At 44.3% G+C, this 27,108-nt stretch overlaps 1 protein-coding gene across 1 annotated transcript in view; it reads left to right on the top strand.

Moving 5' to 3' along the window:
* ESR2 (estrogen receptor 2) overlaps positions 1–27,108 on the top strand; it is a 77,987-nt gene that overhangs the window by 3,138 nt on the left and 47,741 nt on the right. The window contains exon 2 of the mRNA XM_088471323.1: positions 9,019–9,194. Within this exon, the coding sequence (XP_088327449.1) occupies positions 9,019–9,194 (176 nt within the window). The remainder of the gene's footprint in view (positions 1–9,018; positions 9,195–27,108) is intronic.

The raw sequence follows: 27,108 nt of genomic DNA, 5'->3' as shown, positions 1-27,108 counted from the left end.
TAAATATTCACATCAAATTATTGTGACAGATATAACTGACAATAATATTGGTTTTGAACTGTATAAGGGACACTGCAAAGGAGGATCACTACTGGTGGCCTGTATAAGGGGGTCCTTTCCTGGGGCACAGGGGGCACTGCATATGGGCACCACTACAGGGGGCTGCCCCATATCTTTATTTTTACTTTACATTAATTCCATATGGACCCGCCTCCTCCCTGGAACACTTGAGGGGGGGGCACCTAAGTATGCACATGCTCCGGGCACCCTGGCTACACGCTACTCCTCTGCCAGGGCCACCTGCCTGCATTTGCCCCCCAGGCTAAAAGTTGCCAGCCAGCCCCTGGCTGGTACCTTATCTCCATCCAAGGCTTAGTAAATAGACCCCTAAGTTTTTAAATGCTGCAATTCTAGGCTCTGCCAGGCTATGGCTGTTATTAATATTTTTAGCAGACATTGAAGAACAAATATTTCTCATCTGTTACTTCTATTTTTGCTGGGGTAATGAAGGAGCAGATGTTGTTTATTGCCAAGTTAACAGTTTTAAAAAATTTTGAGAACACCCCTCCCCCCTCTTTCATTGTGGGCATCCAAATCCTTATGTACTTATTGTATCTCAGCATAAAAAAGAGGTTTGCCAGTACCATCACCGGTGTACTCCTTCACATGTAAGGGTATGAGGAATATTATTTCTACAGAAGTGAAATTATTCAGGACTACATGACAGAAAATCATTTGACAAGTAACCAATCGTGTTAAGGGGCCTATCCATTAGCAGATCTTTTTCTACGACGAAAGACAAAATATTTATCCCTTGAAAATTCCTGGGGCTGCGCTGACAGATATCTGTCATGTACATGACAGATTTTTGCGAACGACGAACGACGAACAATATTGCATGACATCATTCAGGGAGTGGATTTTTTTATGTTTCTATTAATTTTCATTAAAAATATCGTTCGTTGTTCACCGCTTATAAACTGACAGATATATCTAATATCTGTCAGTGATAAGCGAAAATTGACCAACATGTTGGAGAGACGAAAGACACAATTTGTTGGCCGCGGGAGTGCGCATCTGTCATCGTTCAGGGCCTATCCATGACAGATCAATTGAACGACTGAACGATATATCGTTTATCATTGAAATGTATCTGCTAATGGATTGGCCCCTTTAGTTTGACTATTACAAGTTTCAAAGAATATAATTCAAAAGGAACCCAATAATGACTAATGTTCTGCAAGACATTGCTGCGACGTTCGGCTGTGCACATTTCTCACCAACCATGCTGGCACTCCACAGATTTTGCTCAGAATTGATTCTAAACAGGAAAAATACCCAGCACAATATAAGGCATCGGGCATTCCAGCTACCCACTTTGTAGAAATTCACAGACACAACCTTATTAAGGTGACTATAATTTTAGTGCTGCTCTCACATATACAGTAGATATTCACTCAATGTCAAGAAAAAGTAAAAGATAAAACAATAAATAATGAATATATGAACACTTCCCTGAAGAAGACCGTGGCTCGATACGCGTTGGCCTGTGACAGAAGGACCTTTTGACATTTGGGTTGGAGAAACTACTGGACAGCCATGATTGAGGCAGCTGAGCTTGAGGTTCCGGAGCCTCCAACTCTATTTCACCTATATGCTCCACTTTTACGTTTCTCTGGTAACATCTCCATTCATCACCTGTGTTATAATGATTTTAGCCATCAGAAATTTTTAGCAGAGTGTGTATGTTTCAAAGAAATTTGCTATGAATCATTGGAATTATTAAATTATATTTTATCTACATTATGTTGTGTTATCATGCTTTGTTTTACATATATGGAGAACACCTGTGTTCAATTTGACACCTCCTATTGAATTAAAGAAGAAATCATCCCACCAAGGGAATTGTTCATATATTCATTATTTATTGGTTTTCCTTTTTCTTTTTCTTTGAGTGATTATCTATATGTGAGAGCAGCGCTAAAATTCTAGTCACCTTAATAATTTATTATACTTATATTTAGGTTAAGGGGTATAAACCCGGACTGGAGTTTGGCAGCTTTATCTCTCTTTTGCGGCGGGATATAGTTGCCCTTTCACTTTGTTGACAGATACAACCTTGTTACGGAAGCCCCAGAGTCATTAAACACTGAAACATTTGGTAAATGTACCATCACTTACAATGTATCCAAAATGATGCCCGAAGTATTCACCCATAGGAGAGCCTTGCCCACAGAGAAGGTCACTAACTCTATGAAATTAGAAATAGCATTCATATAAGCTGATTTCTCCCTAATACGTTCATCTAACTGGGGCTGAATATATACAAATAACATGTCAGAGGTACCAAAAGCCCATATGCTTTCAATACTTACCCTTATGACTGACTGACATTATAATAGAGGAAGGGGAAATCAATTAGGAATTACTGGCACACTAGAATCTCCTATGTTTCACAGCACAGTTGTTGTCCTTTTTCAGGAAATACTGCAAGAAATTCCACATCAGTTATCATCTATGGAGTATTAACAGCGCTTGAGTCCCAGAGGACCTGAAAATCCTGAAGTCACCTGCCAAGCCCGTTATTTCCATGTTAACGAAGAGATTCTTTTGAAACCATTCCAAATTCAGAACTTAAGCTGTGGTACAGCTATATTTAGATGCAGTGTTGACCACGTGACAACACCAATGTCCACTATGACCACAGACAGATTGCCAGAAATAACACAATTTACATTTTAGATGGTGTTATCCTTGTTAACAGGAGAGGTAGGATACATGCTGTACAAGGTCCTGAAGACCTTCCTCCTTTCATCCATAGCTTGGACTTTCCAAAACATCTGTCTCCCCAGATGGGGATTTGTTGAGGGAATTCTGTACCTTATGGAAACTCCAAGGAGTGAAGCTGGGTCTACTGAGCAAAAATTTACCCATTCTAAAGGTCAGATATCACAGGGTTGTCTTCATAGTGGCCTCCTACACACTGAGACTCAAGTGTCCACTGACATCATGTTTATTGTAACCTATGATGCCTTGTTTTTTCTAACTAAGTTGGGCATACATCTATAACGTTATATGGGTAAAAAGTACGACCCTTCCCTGTTTTAAGAGTTTTTCTACTGTGTGCACTTGAAAATTAGCTCAGATGTCCCCTCATCAACTATTATGTGATTTGTTTTTCCTCTCCTAACCGAAACCAAGAGGCCATCAGCAAAATATTGACTACACCATATCTCAATGGCATCTGCTTTAATATTGGACATGTTAGAAAAATCTCTAGAAGAGATCTTCCACTTTTTCCCTTTGCAAAATGGGAAATCTGGAGGTGTATAACTGGAGTTCAAACCTTATCTCTGCCTGCTATATTTATGTTATTTTGTGTTTAGGAGATTTTTATCTGTGTAATAGTTGATTAAAAAGAAGAGTTAGAAGTGTAGATACCCTCTCTATAAAAACCTCTGGTGCTTAATACACTTTTGCTAATTTATACATGGCTAATTCATTCAAGTGGGCATTGCAGTCAAGGCTCCTAACACCTTGGAATCCTACCAAGAAAGTATTCCAATTATTGGAACAAGATTAAAGCAGCAATCCCATGACAATAAAAACACTGCAATTAATGATTGACAATTCCTTAGATTTTCCAGTGTCACAGACTATCATGGTAGCAACAGTCACAAGGCACATGGGGCCTGATTCAGAGCCGGACACAATTAGCGCTCGCTCGTCCAGAAAATAGGGGTGGCTATTCAAATGAACCATTCGTTCTTTGCGGTCTGTTCACGCCTCTAGATCTGAACGAGCGTACAAAACTTGCGGTCGTTTTTTGGGAAACTACGCCCCCTGGCCGCTCGCATACTACGTCGTGTCCTCTATTTATTAGATTAATCGAGTACATCGACCAGCGTATGAACTGCTCGCTATTCTTGTGGTTGGTTTTTGCTACCACAATTTTGCGAGCAGTTCTGGCTATAAAATACCCCAGTGACGTGGTCAATGACGCTGCTGTTTTAATTATGCACACCCATAAAACGCCCGTTTTGACCTTTAAGCACGACCTGCGTTCGGATCTCCACTCCCCGTTTTCAAGCACCTTCCCCTGTTACCACCCACATACGCCTCTTTCTTTCACTCAAATTATCAGGCATTCGCTATTTTGCGAGTACATGAATTTCGACCGCACTGACTGGTTCGCGCATGCGTATAATGACCCGTACGCATGCACAGTTGGGCAAACATCGCTCGGAGCGAACGAGCGGCCGCTTACGAGCGGCTCTGAATCAGGCCCATAGTGCAGTGAGCAAAGAGGCTTTGGGAATAGTGGCAGGTGGGTAGTATTCTTTCACTGTGACATCCTCCACCTTCTTCTCCCCCTCTTTCTCCCCCCTTTCCCTTTGCATGAAGTGCTAACAGTCTGAGAGTCACTGTCTGTGCAGAGATTATTCAATTTCCTCTTAATCTGCTTTCAATAAATAAATGTTGTGTGCACATCAGAGACTTTGGGAATGTCTGCTATTTGTACTCCTACCCTTATAATTGATTATTTTTTGTAACTAAAAAAAAACATCACCTTCACAGTGCCCTCCTTTACTGGGATCGGTAATATCACATTATCAGTGTGATTTATCAAATCTTGGAGAGAGATAAAGTGTAGAGAGATAAAGTACCAGCCAATCGGCTTTTAACTTTCATTTTAGATGCTGTTTTAGAAAAATGTCAGTTACAGTAGAAGCTGATTGGTTGACACATTTCCTCTCTCCACTTTATCTATCCCCAAGATTTGATAAATGTCCCCCTGACTGATTACATCCTTGTATACCTAATTATTTCTGTACCTCTCTCCCTTGAGCTGGGTTGGTCCTGGTAACTGAATTGCTCACTAACTTACAATTGTCATAATGCTCTTTTCTAAGAAAATAATGCTCTCAACCCATAATCTGGAACATCCCTAAGTGCAATATAAGAGCGACACCATACACCTAGGATCTGAGAAAAAACTGAATTAGATAAAAGGCACCTGCTGGAAATGCAGACAAACCCTCCCCGCATTTTTAGTAGTTATCAGTTCTGCTTCATAAATTTAAAACACTAATGGTGCATACACACGGTCCAACTTAAAAGAACGATATAAACGATAACGATATCGTTTTCGTTTGATCGTTTTTATTGTTCTTTTTTTCAACCCCTCTAACAACCAAATGATAGTCGATGCGTGGGCACATATGGTCGATATCGATATCGACCATCACCCATGCATGCAGGCCAACTTGGTTGATATCAACCAGGTTAGCCAGTTTGTTCTAGGGATCGTTAAGTTGTTAAGGGGTTGGTGCATGTTACTGGATGTTCGATTTCGAACATGCAGCACATGCAGGATGATCAGACAACAATATCTGATCGTTGTCTGATCGACCCGTGTGTACGAGTCATAAGAGGTCTATTCATTATGTTAATTATTAGGGTCCAAACGGAGACAGCTGATCCGAAAATCAGCTGTCTCCACAGAACTTTTCACTGCTCCTTTCGGAGCAGTGAGCCAAGTGCGTATGCGTGACCTACAGGTCGCGCATGTGCACAAGAGCCCCGACGTCCAGCGGAAGGATCCCTCTTTGCAACCCGGACCTCCTTCCCATAGGGAAGGAACGGGTTGCTCGCAGCGAGCAGGAGCAAACGCCATCTGAATCTTATATTTTCGGCACTTCATGAATTCTGTCCCCATACTAGTGTATGGGGACAGTAGGCCATTCCAGGAGAGAAAGGTAAGCAGGAGATATCCGTGATACTAGTGTATGAGGACAGTGGCCATTCCAGGAGATATCTGCTTTTCTTGCTGGCTTTTAGAAATAAAGATGTTGCCCATAGCAACCAATCAGATTCTTAAATTGACATTTCTCTAGCACCTTCTAGAAGATAATAGCTAAAATCTGATTGGTTGCTATAGGCAACATCTACACTTCTAAAAACTCTCACTTTAGTAAATATACCTCTTAATTTCTACAATTGCAGGTGAAAATGTTCATTTTCACCTGCTTGTGTAAAAATTAAGTGTTGGTGAATAGACCCCTAATAGATATAATCACTAAGCTTTAGCTATGGTGATTGGAAAGTGCTATATAGAGGGAAACAAACTAGGTAAATTTCTATCCTGTGCCCTGCACCAGCAGGGCCGAATTATAGGTAGGGCGAATGAGGCGGTCGTCCAGGGACCCCACACACTGGGGGCCCCCACACATTGCCCCTACCTGGCCCACTCTGCCACCTCCCTTGCCCGTCCGGCTTCTGCAAGCACAGCTGACTGCAAAGTCGGACCCTTCCCCTACTTACCTTCCAGTCCGTGATCCACTTCGGCTTTCCCTCAGGCGGAGTGGATGTGCTCCTCGGCGCTCTGCTCGCATGCCTGGCTCCCTGCTCTACCAGCTCAGGCTGCTTGCTGCTCCTCTGTAAAAGCCGGGCCAGTGACAGCACCTCCAGCAGAAGGATGATGGCAGCCGATGGCGCGATGCGCACCACTCACTGGGATCCTGACAGGTAACTCACCTGTTCCTGGCCCCATCCTTGTATGTGTGTGTGCGTTCTGCACTCCGCTGCCCATTGCGGCTGTGACGGGGGGTTCCAGCCGGCAACCTTGCATTGCAAGATTGCAGCTGGCTGCCCAGAGACCACCCTCCCTGCCAGATGCTCTACTGCCCCCAAAGCTCCTTACAAATGCCATCTGCCATGTGTCATACTATCATGCAGTGGCATAGAAGTGGCAACAGGCGATTAGCGTCAATTTGATTGGTTGGGGCCCACACAATTTAGTAGTCCCGGGGCCCCCACAAGTCTTAATCCGGCCCTGTGCACCAGAAATACCAATTAACATTTATTGATAGCATTAGTAACAATAAAAGGTTTAGGGGTCTATTTACTAAGCAGTGTTAGAAGACAGACTGAAAAGTGATAAGGTGCCAGCCAATCAGCTCCTAACTGTCATCTCACAGGCTGTGTTTGAAAAATTACAATTAGGAGTTGATTGGCTGGTACCTTATCACTTTTCACTCTGTCTCCTAACACTGCTTAGTAAATAGAACCCTTAGTTTGATGACAGCATCTGAGTTTGTCGGCACCACCAAAAACTCAATAACCTGGACCTTAAATGGAAAAAAACATTGGATTCTGATCTTAACCATTTTTTTCAATACCTCAATTGTCTTAAAAGATTTTGAAATGTTTAAAAAGCATTTTTTTTAATGATATAATATATGTATCAGTCTACTTGATCGAGGGAGAATTTTTATGTTGTAATTTTGATTAATGAGTAAAAATCTATTTTTAATGTATTAGTTGTAATATGTAGTGCTTTTTTTTCTTATAGCACTTTATTTTCATATTTACTAACATAGTACCTGAGAACTTTTTTATTTGCTCTTTTAAATGTAGCAATGACATATTGGCAACTATATCCTCAGCAGCTCACCCGAGTCCTGGCAGCATGCAGTAGCCAAGGTTTGAAGAACATTTTTATGATGGGTCTAACCAATATGAGAAATATTTGGAGCTCATGGTTAGTCTGGCTGCAACTCATTAAAAAGAATTTATAACTTTATACTTTCAAATGAATACAGAGAGACAAGATTATTATTATTATTATTATTATTATTTATTTATTTATATGGCGCCACAAGTGTTCCGCAGCACCTTACAAAGTACATAAACAAATTGAATTATACATAAAATTGAATTACAATGTGACATGTCTTCCAAACAGGACTATTGTGTGGGCTGTGCGACTGGTGCCGCCGTCCAGCGTGCAAGGCGGAGGGGTCAGTAGGTGTGAAGCTGGGCATTCTGTGAATCTGGGCAAAGACTCAGCACAGTGCTTCCCACCAAACTAGATAGTTGTCAACCTTGGCTTACTTGAATACAGATTCTAACATTGTAGAGACTGAAGTGTTTGTTGGGTGAAGGCAAACAAATTACATTAAGGTACCAGCACCTGCTGCATTTATTCTGTGGCTCTGGAATGTCTTCGCTTTTAAATAGAGCAAGCAAACTCCAATGTCTCAAGACTCTAAGGTAAATATTGCTACTTGTATTACACTACCTCACCCACCACAGAGTACTGTCATCTAATACAGAGAACATCACAGTGACCACCTTATATTGCAGAGAACATCACAGTGACCACCTTAAATTACAGAGAACATCACAATGACTGCCATATAATGCAGATAGCATCACTGGCATATAAAACAGAAAAATCAGTGACCACAATATAATGCAGAGAACATCATAGTGACCACCATATAATGCATAAAGCATCACAGTGACTGCCATACAATACAGAGAGCATCAGTGACAGCCATAAAATACAGAGAGTATCAGTGACTTCATATAATAACTAAGCCTTGCAATGTTATTCCCTCATCAATAATTAACCCTTCCTCAAACAACATTAGTTATTACAGCATCATTGTAACAACCCCATTCAATATAATTAACCTTTTTATAATCATTGCCACATAACCCCCATTATTAAGAAGCCCCAACATCAAATAACTCTATGCATGTACATTAACTCCCTAATTACCTCTCATTAAAAAATAAATGTATCCTTGTTATATTAATGGCTCAGTGCTTCTATAGCAATGGATACATTGTAGCTGTTATGTCAGACTGCTATTGGCACCATGGTGCCATCTCCGGCCTGTACTTAAGCAATCACCACGTACCGCACCTAGATTGGCAAGATGAGTTCATGTGTTCTGCACTTTGGACTGTAGAGAACCCTGTTGTTTTGTAGGTAGCTGCTGTGCTTTAATCTGTCGTCACTTGACAGACAAGAAAGGGACATCCAGATAGAAAAATAAAGGTACCAAGCAGTACAAGTAATGAGAAAAGGGTATATTGTGTCTTAGAAGCACATTAGTTGTGTCATTGCCTTCCTTTCAGAAAAAGCATTGGTGCATATCTACAGAATATTGAAAATTTTCTTTCATAAGGGTGCATTGTGTTCCCCTAACATTACTTTTCTTGCAGGGAAGTCATGAAGAGGAAATCTATAGGCGGTGAATGTACAAACCATATGGGAAATAACCCTGGATCTAAAAGGGACACTCACTTCTGTGCGGTTTGCAGTGACTATGCTTCTGGCTACCACTACGGAGTCTGGTCTTGTGAGGGCTGCAAAGCTTTTTTCAAGAGAAGCATTCAAGGTTTGTTCATTTCTGCTTTGCATTCATGTTAGTCTTCAATGCTTAAAATGAATGAGGGCATTCCATTCTGCTAAGCCAAGTGTTCTACAGTAATATCATTCAGATTATTAATGAAACCTAATAGTGCACGGCGAATGCCTTCTGTGCTTTACAATTTAATTTGTGTTAAAAGCAGTAAGAAAGCCAGATTTATATTTTGTTTGATACAATAGAATGTGTTAATTAGTTAAATGTACCAACTTGTGAAGTACTGTACATATGATTAGTGGACTATGAATAAAGTTTGTGCTCAATTTTTAACTTTTACTTAAGCCTTAAGAATCCTTAGAAATGTGTAAAAATAGGTATATTTATGAAGTTGGAGCCCTTAATTCAGGGTTTCGGAAACTCGGTCCTCAAGGCACCCCAAAATTCCTGGTTTTCAGGATATCCATGCTTGTGCAAAGGGTTGAGTATTTGATGCCAGTGCTTGGGATGCCAGCGGTCAGAATCCCGATACCGGCATCCCAACAAGTTAGGATACAGGGTCAGTATCCTAACCCTCTCCCTACCCCTACCCTACCTCCCCACTGCCTGATCCTAACCTTCCCCCTAGTGCCTACCCTAACACCTAACCCTCCCCCTAACCCCAGTACTTGCCGTCGGGATACCAGCGGCGAGATTCTGACCGGTGTCAGGATTCCAGCGCCAGCATACCACACGACAAGATCGCATTCCTTGTGCACACGTGGTATGATCAAACTGTTGCAGACACTAATTAAGTCACCTGTGCCTAAAACCTGGAATGTTAGGGTGCCTTGATGACCGATTGGCAAGTCAGGGATTTTTAACAGGAAGAATTTCCCCTATTCCCTGACGGATTGACGATAGGTGGTTCCTGTCAGATCAGGGAATCGGGAGACGGAAGCTTACAGAAAAAAAAGTATCCTGTGAGATACCAGAACATTAAAGAAGGAGAAAGTGAATACTATTCACACTGAAATCACTAATACTAAGGTTCTTTTCTCTGTATATTTCTATTGATCTATTAAGGTTATTACTTTTGTTACATAATTCTTTGCAGACTCTGCACCCAGAAATAACTATTACAAATATCTTATAAGCCATAAGAAGTTCCAGGCTATTTTTTAGTTGCAGCACTCATGGGAATAAGAGAAGGTAAAGGATTCAAAATCAAATAATTTCTCTTACACATTAATAAGATCTTCTAAATGCAGTAATACAAGTGCGCCCAGTAAAATATTTAAACACAATTGGTGCAGTTTATACAGGACACCCAGAAATATTTAGCTTTAACAGAATGTATGCAGGGGAGGTACTGTTTTTGATTGCAAAAGCAGCGATATGCGGCGATAAGAAATTACTGTTAAATATACCCCTTAATATCATTTCACTCCCTCAATACTGATTTTAAAGCCATTGGATCTCTCTTTTTGATTCAAAAAAAATTATATTGGCCTGATAAAGTAAATTGGATGTACAGGGGCAACAGCAACTCTGTACGAACACAATCGGGGCGCATGCGCGGTGTGACTTATGGTGCATACACACGGTCAGATTTGTCAGATGTGTCAGATGAACGATTGAACGATTCAACGATTTGATGAACAATTTGACCAACGATTTTTGACTGCATTAAAAGGATTGATATCGTCCAAATCTGACTGCAAACACATCAGATGTCAGATATCGTTATCTGACCATCGGGAACGCACATCGTTCATCGTTCAGACATGTCAGATATGTCAGATTTTCCTTCTGTTATGAACGATTAAACGATTTTTTTAATCGTTATTGTTCAGAGCTGAAGAAAAATCTGACCCTGTGTATGCACCATTCGACCAGGGCCGGCTCTAGGGGTTTTCGACCAGTGCGGTCGAACAGGGGCGCCACCCATAGAGGGCGCACCCCTCTCCAACATTCCGATTTCAGCGGGACATTACTGTCCCACTGTTCCACCCATGGGCCGAAGTGGCCCACGGGTGGTCAAATGCGGAGGTTGGGACCGGACCCCGGAGTCTGAATGGATGCTGGGCGCATATGCATGGCATCCATTCAGTGACGGGAGAGGCCTAGGGGAAGCCCAGCTAGTGAGGCTCCCCCAGCTTGACATTATTTGGAGGCATGCCATGCGGGTACGCCTCCAAATAACATCACGTAGGGGACGTGACCTATGGAAATTAGGCCATGCCCCCAATTTCGGTAGCGCGCGGTGAAGCCGGGCACAATATTGGGGCGCACTGTAGATAGCCGGCACAGGGTGCCCCGACCCTTGGTGCCGACCCTGACTTAGACACTTGCTCAGTAGCAAACAATCACTCCACTGCATCCGACATCGGCAGTGCATCCACCTCTGAATCAGGACCGCAGTGCTCAAATGAGATGTGCATAGAAAAAAATGTATACATTTGTCCATATGCAGAATTATACATACAGGATTGGTTTGCTACAGTCCATCATCATCAGTGCAGATACCCTATACTTGGTGCAAAAGATACACCTCCAAACGGGTGGAAATACAGGAGACAATGAAAGGCGGTCGCCTCCAGGCGCCAGCCTTGAAGGGGTACACTGACTTTCTCCATTGCTCCAGGGTCTGTTTTATGTGCCCCAGAGCAGGAAGAAGCCTACGGGGCATGTACAGCGGTCCTCCCTTACCCACCATGGGGTACAGTCTCTGGGGACGGATCTAAATACTGCATACTCCTTAATCTGTCTGTTGGAGGCAGTGGTGGCTCCTAACCTGTCTGCCTGGTGGTATGTAATTGTGCACATGTGCAGTAGTGCATCCCCGTTCATGTGCACAAATTAGACTTCTAGGGATTGCATTGTCTGCAACCCCTAGAAGCTGGTAAGGGCTGCTGCAATAGCAGAGGAGTGATTTTCCCATGGGAAGCGCTCTCTCTGCTATCGCAGTCTGTACTGGCAGTCCCAGGGGGTGAAAACACCTTCCCCTGGGACTGCCTGTATGGCTGTTATTAGCAGGGAGCACTTCCAATGGGAAGTCACTGCTACTGCTAGGCAGTCCCTGCGTGTGGCTGATTTTACTGGGGGGTATGGGGGAAAGTTTGCAGCCCTTATGTAAAATCCGCCACTGGTGGTGCAAATATTAATGATCCCCAGCATTTAAGATGGAAGGAACACATCAGATCTCTCTGACTTCTGCCATAGTCCCTCCATTTCCATCCGCAACAACTGGGGATGCTTAATTGTTGGAGTTATCAAAAAATGAAGTACCAAGCTCTAGCAGCTAAAACCATTTATGGGGGCTGCTTTATTGACAAATTTACCAAACTCTAGAATGCAAAGCATTCGGTACATTGCCGTGGTAGCTACCATTAGCCTTTGTAGCCTGTGGGTTACAGTCCACAAAAAGTACCAAGAGAGGGATCTGTAGGGTCCCTCCCCGGCACTCTCTATTAGCGCATGCTAATGGAGAGTGCCGTAGCGTGGCGACCCCGGAAACTAACAGTAAAGTGATCGGTTAGTTAGGCGACTATTAGGCAGGCTCTGGTGCTAACTGCAGCCACAGTATATAGAGCAAGTGTAGGGGCATCGTCAGGAGAACCACTAACAGTGCTTTTGGGTCAGAATTAAAAAGACTAAGGAGGCGGTGTTATTTATAGCAATGCAGTATCTGTTGGGGGAAGTTTATCATCTATTTTTTCTCTGTCATTTCTTCTTCCTCTGTGTGTCTGTCCCTGCTGTACCTTTTTATCCTCGGGCTACCTGGTACTGCTGTGCTTCTGTCACTTGTGAGCAGGCCTATCCAGTGGCGAATCTATAATGGGTGCAGGATGTGCGGTGCACACAGGCCACACACCGCACAACCTGCACTCTAGTTCTTTAATATGTACCTCTCCGCAGTTCAACGTCAGCAGTGCTGCACAAATCACAGGGAAAATGATGTGGCGGCCATTTACCTGGTGATTTGCAAATGCGCAGTAGAAATATTGCAGAGGAACTGGCCATTGCGCCATTTTCCCGGAGACCTTCGAATGCACAGTAGACTCTGGCACAACGCTAGAGTCTACTCCGTGCGTTCCTGGCTAGAGATGAGGGGACCTGGGAAAAAACTGCACATGGGTCCCCTCCGCTCCTGATACACACCAGGAGCTACCAGTGCCTTAATGAATTAATAATTCTGTGGTTTCTCCAGTTGGCATACATTTGTCATTTCTCCTGCTCATGTGACAGTTGATAAGGATAAACATTATGACCATGGTGAGCTCAGGGAGCCCAGTGTGTCTAATGCTGGGTACATACACACTGACAGATATATTGGCCGATCGATTGGTCGGCCAATATATCTGCTGCCCGTCGGCCAGTGTGTACCCGCGATATGTCTGTGAACGACGTGGTTCACAGACATATCGTACAGGCTGTGCTGCACAGCCGATGGACAAATATGTCTGCAGACCGTCTATACACATGCAGCGGCAGCCGCGGGGAGGAGGGTGGACACGCCCCTGCCCCGCCCCCTCCTACACACTGAACACAGATGATGGTTGTTCAGGGTGTACGAAAAACCATCATCTGCAGATATATCTGTTTAGTGTGTACCCAGCATAAGGCCTTTAGAATTACATTGAAAATTTTAGTTTCTCTTGTTTGTTATGATTCAAAAGTTCTCAAAATAGCACCAGTGATACCTGTCCATGTGGTCTCTATCATGTGGGCATGACGACAAGATGCTTTAAGGAAAGGATGGCAAGCCATTGTACTTCAATTTGCCAAGCATATATTAACAAATCTTCTGAAATACCTGTAGCACAACATTATGGACACTGGAGCTGATTCAGACCCGCTCATTTGGATGCGATCGCTCATAGCTGGCTGATATTTGCAATCTGCGCATGTGTATGTATTGCAATGCGTGTGCGCGAACCTCTGCGAAAGATCGGGAAGTGCTTGCTCGCCCAGCATAGACAGCGCAACTGAATGAGTGACAGGAGAAGCCATGCGTGGGTGCCAACAGGGACTGGCCACTAGAAACGGGGGAGTAGAGGTACGAACGCAGATGTGCCTGAGTGTTTCAACGCCGTTTCAGAGATGTGCATAATTAACAGCAGCGTCATTGTACACGTCACCTGGTTGTATTTCACACTGAAGTGATTGCAGTGCTTGCTGCCAGGTATAGACAACCTCAAGCGCTGCAAGCACATCCAATGGTGCTCGATGTACTAATGTTTTCATGCACTTCCAGGAGATGACGTGCGCAAGTGGGCGTCTTATGAATGGCTGGTGGGCGTTTGCATACACAAAGTGATCGCACGCCAAGACATGGTGGGCATGCTAATGCCTTGCCATACAATCGCCTGCTGGGCGTGCATTAGATTTGCATAGGCTGGGAGCGAACTAATGCATCTAGCGAGCGGGTCTGAATGAGCTACACTATACCTGGAGATGCAGATTGATTGATTATTTACCTGTTTCTCCAAGAGGCCGTGACATGTTTTTTTATGTAAGTGTGAGGCCAAGTGGATCCATTCTTTGGACACCATAGTGATTTAGATTTGATTTTGTAATTAATTGGTTGTTGGCTCTATTTGTATTAGGTATTTGTTTTTTTTTTGTCTTTATATTTTACGTTTGTTTTATAGTTTTTCCTTAATTTTTATTTTACTTTCATATACTTTTTTAATATATATCTTATTTTCTCTATATAGATTCGTTTTGTTTTGTATTTTCATACTCAGGGCCATATTAAATTAGGTGCAAATAAAAATCGCGTTTGGCGATAAGCGTTCACGTGGTGAAGTTATCGCCGTATTCGCCAGTTTAGATCTTTTTTTCTCAATGCGCGCTCCCGCTTTTCGCCCTATACAATTGCAAAACACGCAAAAAATGCATATGTGTGATAAAATGCGCATAGTGAAAATAGAGGAAAGTACAGCACATCTTGGGGAAATCAGTCTGTACCCCATAAAAAGCACAATTGACATAGGAAATCAAAATAAAAGTGTATTAATAGCCCTAATAAAAGTATTTTGGCTTCTTAAAGTGAGTCAAATGGCTGTTATATGCAAATTTACATAAGTTTAAAAAAATTATATAAAGCAATTTCTTTTGGAAAAATAATTGCTGTAGTTAAATTGGGGGGAACATTAAAATGGGTGCTAGTATATGTTTGTGTCTATACCCATTATCCAACACTTTATACATTTTCACCCAAAAAATTACATATCATCATTAGGGGGAATTAAGCCAATTTTAATATTTTTTTGCCTAATTAGTCATAAGGGGGGAGGGGGGGGGTGACCAAAGGGTTCTTAATCAAGGGTCTAATTCAGCAAAGAGCTCAGCTGCTAATACACACGCAATCGCATTGCATGGGCGTGCATAAATTATCCACTGCGATGCCCTACGCAGCCTGATTCCTGATAGCGTGCGCTGAAGTTAGCAATTTCTGAGCAAGGTCAGAGCTTGTGCAAGTGTGCGTGAGGCTGCGATGGTACTCGATTGTATCGATGTTCTCGCAGTCGTGCTAAACATTACGGATGTGTGTAAGGTAAAATGGGCGTCTTTATGTAGTTCTGCGGTGGCATAGTGATCGCAATGGATTTGCATGCTATCGCAGTTGAACTGCGTGCATAATCGCTATTGCAATCGAAGTTGCTATGCTTACTGAATCAGGCCGCAAATTCCCACATTTTTAGCCAAAAATAGATATTTTGCACATTTTATCACCTGCCTCTGAGATGGTGAAGGCTTTTTGCCGGTTTCTGCCTATGGAGTTGGCAATTGGATAGCGCAATACACACATATGCACAAAAAGTTTGCACCGGCGAATGCTTTTCGACAAACACAACTTTTCGCACCTGATTGAATTCAGCCCTACTATGTGATACTTAAGTTTGCTTATTTAGCCGCCCTGGCCTTCTAGGCTATTGCCAATTTTTTTGCTTTGGGTCGCTTATTATATCATCAGTTTTGTATTCTGCTTTAATTGGCTAATTAGTGTTTTCTGATGCGCCCTTGTTTGTTTGTTCTATTCGTTTTTATACTCAGAGATTTATGTGCTCCATTGTGGAACCAACACTTCCAGGGTAGATTACTGTAATTTGTATGGCCGGTTATAACTTATTATCAAATGCCGGTATAGTCTCTTGAATTCTGGGTAGAGTAGTAGTGCTCCTTATGCAATGCCCACAGTAGTAGTGCTCCTTAAAGACTGTTCACAGTAACAGTGTCCCCTATGCAATGCCCACAGTAGTAGTGTCCCTTATACAATGCCCACAGTAGTAGTACCCCTTGTAGTAGTGCCCCCTATACATTGCCCACAGTAGTGCCCTCCATACATTGCCCACAGTAGTAGTGCCCCTTGTAGTAGTGCCCCCTATACATTGTCCACAATAGTAGAAGTGCCCCTTGCAGTAGTGCCCCCTATACATTTCCCACCATAGTAGTAATGCCCCTTGTTGTAGTGCTCCCTATACATTGCCCACAATAGTAGTAGGGCCCCCTATAAATTGGCCACCGTAGTAGTGCCCCTTGTAGTAGTGCCCCTTAAACATTGCCCACAATAGTAGTGCCCCTTCTAGTAGTGTCTCTATACATTGCCCACAATGGTAGTAGTGTCCTCTTTACACTGCCCACAACTGTAGTAGTGCCCCTTGAAGTAGAGCCCTATACATTGCTCACAATAGTAGTAGTGCCCCTTGCAGTAGTGCCCCTTACACATAATGACATACATGCAAACAAACAAACAAACATACAAACAGAACTTACCTGAGGCCCCGCTCAGGCGCCTGCTGCCTCCCAATCGCCCCTCACTCTGCACTGATGTCTCTCCCAAAACCCACTGCAGGAGCCGGAAGACGGAGCTCAGTAGCGAGGTCCGGCGTCCAGCTGCAGGGAAGGAGCCGCCGGGCGCCCGCTGGTAACAGAATCTCGGACGGCACCCGGCCGGCATATGGAGAAGGCAGCAGCAGCGCCTTCTCCATATGCCTCTCCAGATGTTCCAGGGGGCGGCTCAGTGCTTAAAGTGCCGGTATACAGCCATGGCCAAAAGTTTTGAGAATTACACAAGTATTGGTTTTCACAAAGATTGCTGCTTCAGTGTTTTTAGACCTTTTTGTTAGATGTTACTATGGTATACTGAAGTAAATTACAAGCATTTCATAAGTGTCAAAGGCTTTTATTGACAATTGCATTAAGTTTATGCAAAGAGTCAATATTTGCAGTGTTGACCCTTCTTTTTCAAGACCTATGCAATTCGCCCTGGCATGCTGTCAATCAAATTCTGGGCCACATACTGACTGATGGCCGCCCATTCTTGCCTAATCAATGCTTGGAGTTTGTCAGATTTGTGGGTTTTTTGTTTGTCCACCCGCCTCTTGGGGATTGACCACAAGTTCTCAATGGGATTAAGGTCTGGGGAGTTTCCTGGCCATGGCCCCAAAATGTCGATGTTTTGTTCCCTGAGCCACTTAGTTATCACTTTTGCCTTATGGCAAGGTACTCCGTCATGCTGGAAAAGGCATTATTCGTCACCAAACTGTTCTTGGATGGTTGGGAGAAGTTGCTCTTGGAGGATGTTTTGGTACCATTCTTTATTCATGGCTATGTTCTTAGGCAAAATTGTGAGCGAGCCCACTCCCTCGGCTGAGAAGCAATCCCACACATGAATGGTCTCAGGATGCTTTACTGTCTTTTCCCGGAGAAGCATTTTTCCAGATGCCCCAAACAATCTGAAAGGGGATTCATCAGAGAAAATAACTCTTCCCCAGTCCTCAGCAGTCCAATCCCTGTAGCTTTTGCAGAATATCAGTCTGTACCTGATGTTTTTCTGGAGAGAAGTGGCTTCTATGCTGCCCTTCTTGACACCAGGCCATCCTCCTAAATTCTTTGTCTCACTGTGCGTGAAGATGCACTCACACCTGCCTGCTGCCACCCCGAGCAAGAATAACTTAGAATTAGGGTGGCCAATCCCAGGATCCCGCTGATCCCAATCTTTTGGCCTAAAATTGGACAGGCTTGAATCCTGGGATTGGAGCTTCCAACCCCGGGATTTTGGGATTAGCCAGCCCATGCTTTTTTTTTTAATACCGGGCAGCGCTGAGCACCTTCAGCAGACAGCTCAGACGCTGCCCGGCTCTCCCTGCCCCTGGCTGTGCACAAGGTGACATGCCTAACCCTAAGTCCCACCGGGGGTGCTTAAACCTAACCCCCCCCCACACTGCTAACACCTAAGACAGGCCGGCTTACCTTCGTTCGGGAAGACGTCTATCGGGATTCAGAATTGTTTTAAACATTGTTCATCTTACTGTACATTTTAAGTTGACTAATTTATGTGTCAACAATGTATTAGAATATATTATGGAAAAAAAAGAATATTGCAGGTTAAAAGCTGATGTAATCAAGCCATTTATAAAGGGCAGAAGAGATGACATCTAGGATGGGAGGTAGTCAGCATCCCGGTGAGCAGGATGCCAATGGCCAAAATACCGGTGCTGGAATCCTGATGGGGTCAGGATCCCGGCTCCAGTATCCCAACTGTGGCATCCCGAAGGTAAGTATCTGGGGTTAGGTTGAGGGTTAGGGGTTAGGCACTATGGTGAGGGTTAGGGACTGTCACATTCAGGGTTTCTCAGCATAGCGGTTGGCGGGTATTACCTGTGAGGTCGTTATGGTGGGGGACCTCTGGCAGTGGTGCTGGTGCCTGGCTGGGAGCATTGGTTGTGCGTGATCCTGTGCGGGCATGTTGTCACTCTGGGCTTGTTTGGTCTGGTGGTGTTTCCGTACACTCCAGCAAGGGCGCCGCCATATGGCTTCTAGCAATGTGATCTAATCGCCCTATCCTGGTGGGTCACATGCTCTCTCTGGCCTGTCACAGCGGAGCACTGGTTATTTAAGGGAGTTGAGAGCTCTCTTTCATTGCCAGTGCAACGTTTCTCATCCGCCACTGGGAGAGAGTTCCTGTGCTTACTTACTGCCTGTTGGATCTTTGCCTTAGCCTGCTTACCTGACCTGCTCAATACCATGCTGGAATCCTCTGCCTCCTCCTATTGCCTCTCCCTTGCCTGAGTACCTCTGTCAGCTGTTACCCTGCACCCTACCACCACTTGCTAATCCTCTGGACATTATCAATTCACTTCAGCCTGCAATTCACTTCAGCCTGCCATTCGCTACAGCCTGCAATTCATTTCAACCTGCAATTCATTACAGCCTCACGAGACCCAGATTATTGGACTGCTCCTATCTGCCACTACCTGGACTTTTACTCATTGCTTCACCTCAGTTCCCATTTGCACTTTAGTGCCATCCCTGGACTTTATTTTCTTCCATTGTTCATGTCTGCCAAACCACTTATTAAAAGTTCCACGTTTTGTTTTAAATCTGCTTCTGTGTTTGCTCCTATCACCACCCCAGACCCACAACAAAACCAGAACATCACAGATTGCACTGGCCCCATGGACCCAGCCACGGGAGAGGAGTCTGGAACAGATTTATTTCGGTGTATTGCAGGTCATTTGGAAAACTTGGAAACTATGCAGCATCAAATGGCTCAGTTTCTTCAAGAGATGTCTAAACGACAGGATAATCTGCAAACTTCTTTGTCTACCTCTAATGCAACTATAGTTACCCCTGCAGTCTCGTTAGTACCCCCAGCTATCCCCAAGGAGTATCAACTGTTTGCTGATGTTTTTTCTGAACAACAAGCTAATGTCTTACCTCCTCACAGGTAATGGTATTGCCCCATCGATTTGTGGCCTGATAAGATGCCTCCTCGAGGTAGCACCTATCCTCTATCCTTGCCAGAGACCCAAGCAATGTCTGAATACATCCAGGAGAATTTAGAGAAAGGGTTAATTCGTCCTTCTACATCTCCTGCTGGTGCCGGATTCTTTTTCGTTGGGATAAAGGATGGTGGGTTAAGGCCATGTATAGATTATCGAGGCCTTAATGACATAACAGTCAAGAATCGATACCCTCTTCCGTTGATTACAGAGCTGTTCGACAGGGTCAAGGGATCCATCATTTTCTCTAAATTAGATCTACGAGGGGCTTATAATCTTATTCTTATCCGTGCGGGAGATGAGTGGAAAACCACTTTTAATACCAGAGACGGTCACTTTGAATATCTTGTGATGCCCTTCGGCTTATGCAATGCTCCTGCTGTCTTTCAAGGCTTCATCAATGAGATTTTCCGGGATTTGTTGTATGTCTCCGTAGTTGTTTTTCCTGAGCGATATACTGATTTTTTCCTCTTCTCTAGAAGAACACCATAAACATGTGAAGGAAGTGCTGTCTCGTTTGAGAAGGAACCATCTCTACTGTAAACTATAGAAATGTGTCTTCAGTGTACTCAGTGCGCCATTCCTTGGTTATGTCATCTCCGGCTCCAGCCTGGAGATGGATCCCAAAAAGGTCCAGGCGATTCTAGATTGGTCCCGACCCCAGACATTGAAAGCCATCCAAAGACTGCTCGGATTCGCCAATTACTATAGATGCTTTATCAAAGGATTTTCATCTCTGATGGCCCCCATCACAGCATTGACTCGTAAAGGCGCTAACCCTGCTCTATGGACTCCTGAAGCTGAGACAGCCTTCCAGCTTTTGAAACAAGCTTTTATCACTGCTCCAGTGTTAAGACAACCAGACCTGGATAGACCTTTTTTTGGAGGTAGATGCATCATCGGAGGTGGTGGGAGCAGTTCTGTCTCAACGGTATGAGGATAACCGAGTACACCCTTGTGACTTCTTCTCCAAGAAGTTTTCTCCAGCTGAAAAGAACTATGCTATAGGAGAACAAGAACCTTTGGCAGTTAAGCGGGCACTTAAAGAGTGGCGATACCTGTTGGAGGGGGCTAAATTCCCTTTCACTGTCTTCACCGACCATAGAAACCTCCTCTCCTCTAAAATCTTCAGTGTGTAAGTTCTCGTCTGGCCCGATGGGCAATATTCTTTGCTCGATTCCATTTTACTCTGACCTTTCGCTCTGGAGCTCTCAACCAGAAAGCAGATGCTCTGTCTAGATCATTTTCCTGTGACAACAATATCAAAATCTCTCGCAGTACTCCTGTGCTGGAATCAAGAGTGTTTGCAACCATACAGTTACAGCCTCCTACTGGGAGAACCTTTGTGGTCCCAGAGTTAAGGAAGCAGCTGCTCACGTGGGCTCACTCCTCATGCTTCACAGGACATTCTGGTACTCGGAAGACTCTGGAACTTTCAAAAAGGTCCTACTGGTGGCCCTTGATGAAAACTGACGTATTGGAGTTTATCTCATCATGTACCTCCTGTGCCCAGCACAGATCCTCACGTCACGCTCCAGCTGGTGAACTGTTGCCTCTACCTATTCCTTCACGTCCATGGACGCATCTCTCCATGGACTTTGTAATGGACTTACCAAGTCCTGAGGGTTACACCACCATCTGGGTCGTGGTGGATCAATTTTCGAAGATGGTCCATTACGTTCCTCTGAAGAAATTGCCCACAGCCCCTGAATTGGCTCATTTGTTTGTCCAGCACATATTCCGCCTTCATGGACTCCCTACGGAAATAGTCTCTGATCGTGGTGCTCAATTTGTGGCAAAGTTTTGGAGAGCCTTATGTTCCGTCCTACAAGTGAAACTCAATTTTTCTACAGCCTACCACCAACAGAGTAATGGATCCACAGAAAGAGTCAATCAGGACCTTGAGACTTTTCTGAGAATATTCATGTCATCATCCCAAGACAACTGATCTGAGTTATTGCCTTGGGCCGAATTTGCGCACAATGCCTCATATCATTCCTCTACGAATCTAACTCCTTTTCAGGTGGTTTACAGTCTTCACCCTCGAATACCTGAGTTTCGGAGCCTGTCAGCTTTCAATGTTCCAGCCGTGGAGGATACAGTACAGAGGTTTGCGTCCATATGGGCTCAAGTGCGCATTGATTTGGAGAAGACGTCCTCGTGCTACAAACTACAAGCAGACAGGAGGTGAAGGAAGGTACCTTGCATGAAAGTTGAAGACCAGGTTTGGTTGTCCACTCGGAACCTACGCCTCAGAGTTCCATCCATGAAGTTTGCCTCACGTTACATTGGACCCTTCTCCATCACAGAAATCAGCAATCCTGTGGTTTATAGCCTTCAGCTCCCCTCTTACTTAAGAGTTACAAACTCTCTTCACATCTCCCTTCTCAAACCTTTGATTCTGAATAAGTTCCTGAAGGTCCTCCCTGTTTCCCCTCGTATCCAGACAGAAAGAGGTGTGGAGTTCGAGGTCTTCCAAATCCTGGATTCTCATGTCCTCAGGGGCCATTTGCAGTGCCTTCTAGATCGGAAGGATTACGACCCGGAAGAACGCTGCTGGACCGATGCCCGGGACATTCATGCTCCCGCACTCATCAGAAGATTCCATTCTACACACCCTAAGAAGCCTGGTGAGTGTCCTGAGGCCACCCATAAGGGGGGTTGGGGTACTGTCATGACCAGGGTTTCTCGGCATAGCGGTTGGCGAGTACTACCTGTGAGGTCACTATGGCGGGGGACGTCTGGCAGTGGTGCTGGTGCCTAGCGGGGAGCATTGGTTGTGTGTGATCCTGTGCGGGCATGTTGTCACTCTAGGCTTGTTTGGTCTGGCGGTGTTTCCGTCCACTCCAGCATGGGCGCCGCCTCTAGCCATGTGATCTAATCGCCCTATCCTGGTGGGTCACATGCTCTCTCTGGCCTGTCATAGCGGAGCACTGGGTATTTAAGGGAGTTGAGTGCTCTCTTTAATTGCCAGTGCAACATGTTTCTCAGCCCATGCTGAGAGAGAGTTCCTGTGCTCACTTACTGCCTATTGGATCTTTGACTTAGCCTGCTTACCTGACCTGCTCAATACCCTGCTGGAATCCTCTGCCTCCTCCTATTGCCTCTCCCTTGCCTGAGTACCTGTGTCAGCTGTTACCCTGCACCCTACCTCCACTTGCTAATCCCCTGGACATTATCAATTCACTTCAGCCTGCAATTCACTACAGCCTGCAATTCACTTCAACCTGCAATTCATTACAGCCTCACAAGACCCGGATTACTGGACTGCTCCTATCTGCCACTACCTGGACTTTTACTCATTGCTTCACCTCTGTTCCCATTTGCACTTTAGTGCCATCCCTGGACTTTATTTTCTTCCATTGTTCATGTCTGCCAAACCACTTATTAAAAGTTCCACGTTTTGTTTTAAATCTGCTTCTGTGTTTGCTCCTATCACCACCCCGGGCCCACAACAAAACCAGAACATCACAGGGTTAGGCACTAAGGGGGAGGGTTAGGTTTAGGGTGCGGGGAGGGGGAGGTTAGGTTTAGGCACTAGGGGGGAGGGTTAGGGGTAAGGGTTAGCGTTAGGGTACTTACCTGATGGTGTCGGGATTTCTGACTGTCGCTATGCCGCTGTCGGTATTCTGACTGGCGGCATCCCAACTGCCGGGATCCCATACCCAACCCTCTAGGATGCCTGTGCAATCACTTTGTCACAGTCCAGTTCTCACCCGAAACGCACATCTCACGCAAAGCAAGATCCAGCAAAAAATTACTTCTGCACATGCGCTGTACGCTAAAATTCACTAATTGCATGCGACTGAGTAAAAAGATATGTCTGACTCTATGAGCCCCTATGTGCTTAACAATGCTTTGCACCAGGGTCAGATTAAGGTCTGTGGGCCCCAGGGCAACTACCAATAAATTGTCAATATGATATGTTAGCGATGTTATTAATAAGGATTATGTTTTAGCACTACCAGCACCAGAAATGTGTTAAACACACTGTAGTGCCCCCAGTCTACATTATGCCACACAGAAACCCCAGTTCACATATACCAGGGGTGGCCAAACTCAGTCCTCGAGATCTACCAACAGTTCACCTTTTCCAGGTCTCCTCACAGAATCACAAGTGAAATAATTAGCTCCACCTGTGGATCTTTCAAAATGTGTCAGTGAGTAATGACTACATTTGTGCACCTGCTGGGTGACCTGAAAAACAGGAACTGTTGGTAGATCTCGAGGATTGAGTTTGGCCACCCCTGACATTTACCATAATGCCCTCCTTGGTGATGTAGCTAAGTGTGGGGGTCCTATAATGTATGTGGGCCCCTGGGCGACGGCCCCTTGCCGCCGTGTATTTCATCCAGCTGTGCCGAGCACAAGGAAATATAAGGACAGATATATGTCATACCGCTTTTGGTTATTTGATTTTGCTTTAAGTCTTATCCTATGGCATGATAGTGTGGCTTAGGTTCTGATATTAGTATCTGCAGTTGAGCAGCACTTCCTCTTGCCTTCTGGGGATAGCGCCCTTCTAATCCTTTGAGGATGCTTTTTTTTGTTAGTCTCAGATATAATGGCTTTTCGGTAAGTGGTTATGGTTATTAGTTGGTTGTGCTCTCCACATCTGTTGATATAGGTAAATTCCGTCTGGGTGTGCTATTTTGTAGGAGAGTTGAACACCAATGATTGAGTTGCATACTTTATGGATGTCTTGTATGTCATCCGTTTTTTTGTCTGCCACCATACTAACATTAATTCATTTATCAAAAATGTAAAAAAATGTTTACCAAATCTTAAATACCGACTCCTGTTGTCTGGAATCTTTATTTAATAGTTAAGTACGAAAGTATACATATTGTTATTATGAAATAAATAGGTAATTGTGCATCTTCAACGGATAGTGAGTTTATATTTTTTTAAACATTCTTCTATTAATAGCTACATTAGATAAATGGGAAAACATTTCATGTAGTACCACAGTGCAGTTACACATAGTTCAACCAGCATTACTGACTGGAAGAGAGAGTCATATCAACCCATAAACCACAATCTGCTTAGACCATACCCTGAGCAGCATACCCAATTCAAATTTTAATTTAGGTTTTTCCAAGTTTCCCCCTTTCTATTTTATGGTCTCAGTAAACTGGTACATTTCCAAAAAAGACCCTTGGCAGTTATCCAGCTTTTAATAAAAGCTTTATGTGATTTATTTGCACTTTCGTTGGTATTAAATTGGAAGAAGTGATCATAATCCGCTTCTCCAGCTAAGACACTGGAGAAAGGGTTGTTTATTGCATTACTTATACCCCTTTTACATCGTAATGCCGGGTCCCGCCCGGGATTTTGTTCATGCGTCCATCCCGGGAGCGACCCGGCTGAGACCCCTTTCAGACTAGCGGCCCGACCCGGCTTATTGCCAGGTTAATGACGTCACTGCCATCACGTTCTGAGTCGGTTCTTGGAGATGAGATCATCTCCGAGTGTTGGCTCTTCCTATACTGTGAACGGGACCCGAATCGCATCGACCCAGGTTTACCCATTCACACTGCATTATGAGCCGGGTTGAAACCGTGTTAAACCCTTGTCATTACCAGGTTGAAATGCAGAGTCCACCCAGCTTATTTCAACCTGGCCCTTTCACTGCACAGTAACCCGTGTTGCTGCACATTCATGTGCAAAAACCCGAGTTACTGCTTGTAGTGTGAAAGGCAGTGGCGGATTTACATTTTTGGGGCCCTGAAGCTTTATGGTGGCCCCTTTGCAACCAGCAACAATAGGGCAACATCCAACAAGGTCCAAAGGGCCTTACTGCCCTTGCAAGGACCTTGAGACCCAAATGGTGGAGGTGTAGAAACTACCCAGAGAGTTAAAAACTGTAGATAGAGAGATAGATAGATAGATAGATAGATAGATAGATAGATAGATAGATAGATAGACAGACAGACAGACAGATGTAGAACCCCCCCAGAGATTGATATAATGTAGATAGATGTAGAAACCCCCCAGAGAGTGAGAAACTGTAGATAGATAGATAGATAGATAGATAGATAGATAGATAGATAGATAGATAGATATATAGATAGATAAATAGATGTAGAAAAAACCCAGAGAGTGAGAGACTGTAGATACTGTAGTTAGATAGATATAGAATCCCCCCAGAGAGTGAGAAACTGTAGATAGATAGATAGATAGATAGATAGATAGATAGATAGATAGATAGATAGATAGATAGATAGATAGACAGATAGATAGACAGATAGATAGATGTAGAAAAAAAACCCAGAGAGTGAGAGACTGTAGATCAGGGGTGGGGAACCTTTTTTCTGCTAAGGGCCATTTTGATATATATAATATTAATTGCGGGCCTGATGCAGGCCATGCCCCCTCCATGTGATGTCAAACAGGGGCAGGGCCACAATGGCCGGGGATTACAGCAATGCCCGGAGCATCCTGAGGATGCTCCGTGGAGCTGTAAGGGCAGCGGTGTGACCGTCTGAAGCATCCTAAGGACGCTCCAGGTGGCACTACTGCATAGATTCTGGCTGCAGGGTGCCATTCTAGGCACCCTGCTAACTAAATGAGGATAGCAGAAAAAAGCTTAGAGGCCCAGACCAAATGATTCCGGGGGTGTTATACGGCCCCTGGGCCTGAGGTTCCCCATCCCTGCTGTAGATAGTTAGATAGATGTAGAAACCCCCAGAGAGAGAGAGAGACTGTAGATAGATCACATACAAAACCAAAATGTAATCACTTCCTCTGTAGGATCCCAGCTATTGATCCTCCTGAGTGGCATCTCTGGAATCCCCCTGAGTCAGGTCTCTCCCCCTTGCTGCGTGCTCCCGCCTCTGAGCTGTATGCCATCCCTCAGTCATCTCAGCGTTCAGTATGTGGTCAGCACGGCAGGGCCAACATCTGGCAGATGGAATAGCAGAAATGGAGATGGGAGCATCTAGTGGAACCTGGTAGTACTGCACTCAGCAATGACACTGACAGCAGCTCGTTATTCTGCACCTGGCCGGCTCATAAGAGCCATCCTCTGGTCGGAGCGGTAGATAGAGCGTCTGCTGGCCAGTACTGATCAGGGGGTTTCTGGGTACTTAGATACCCCCCACTACATGCACTACTGTAGAGCATAGTCAATATTAAGTACTTCAACCCATTGGCTATGATTCTATAACTAA

Source organism: Taudactylus pleione, unplaced genomic scaffold (genome assembly GCF_031769625.1).
Source record: "Taudactylus pleione unplaced genomic scaffold, aTauple2 ptg000113l, whole genome shotgun sequence".
NCBI classification, from domain to species: domain Eukaryota; kingdom Metazoa; phylum Chordata; class Amphibia; order Anura; family Myobatrachidae; genus Taudactylus; species Taudactylus pleione.
The sequence above is the reverse complement of the archived record's forward strand: the minus strand, read 5'-3'. Positions and strand labels throughout refer to the sequence as shown.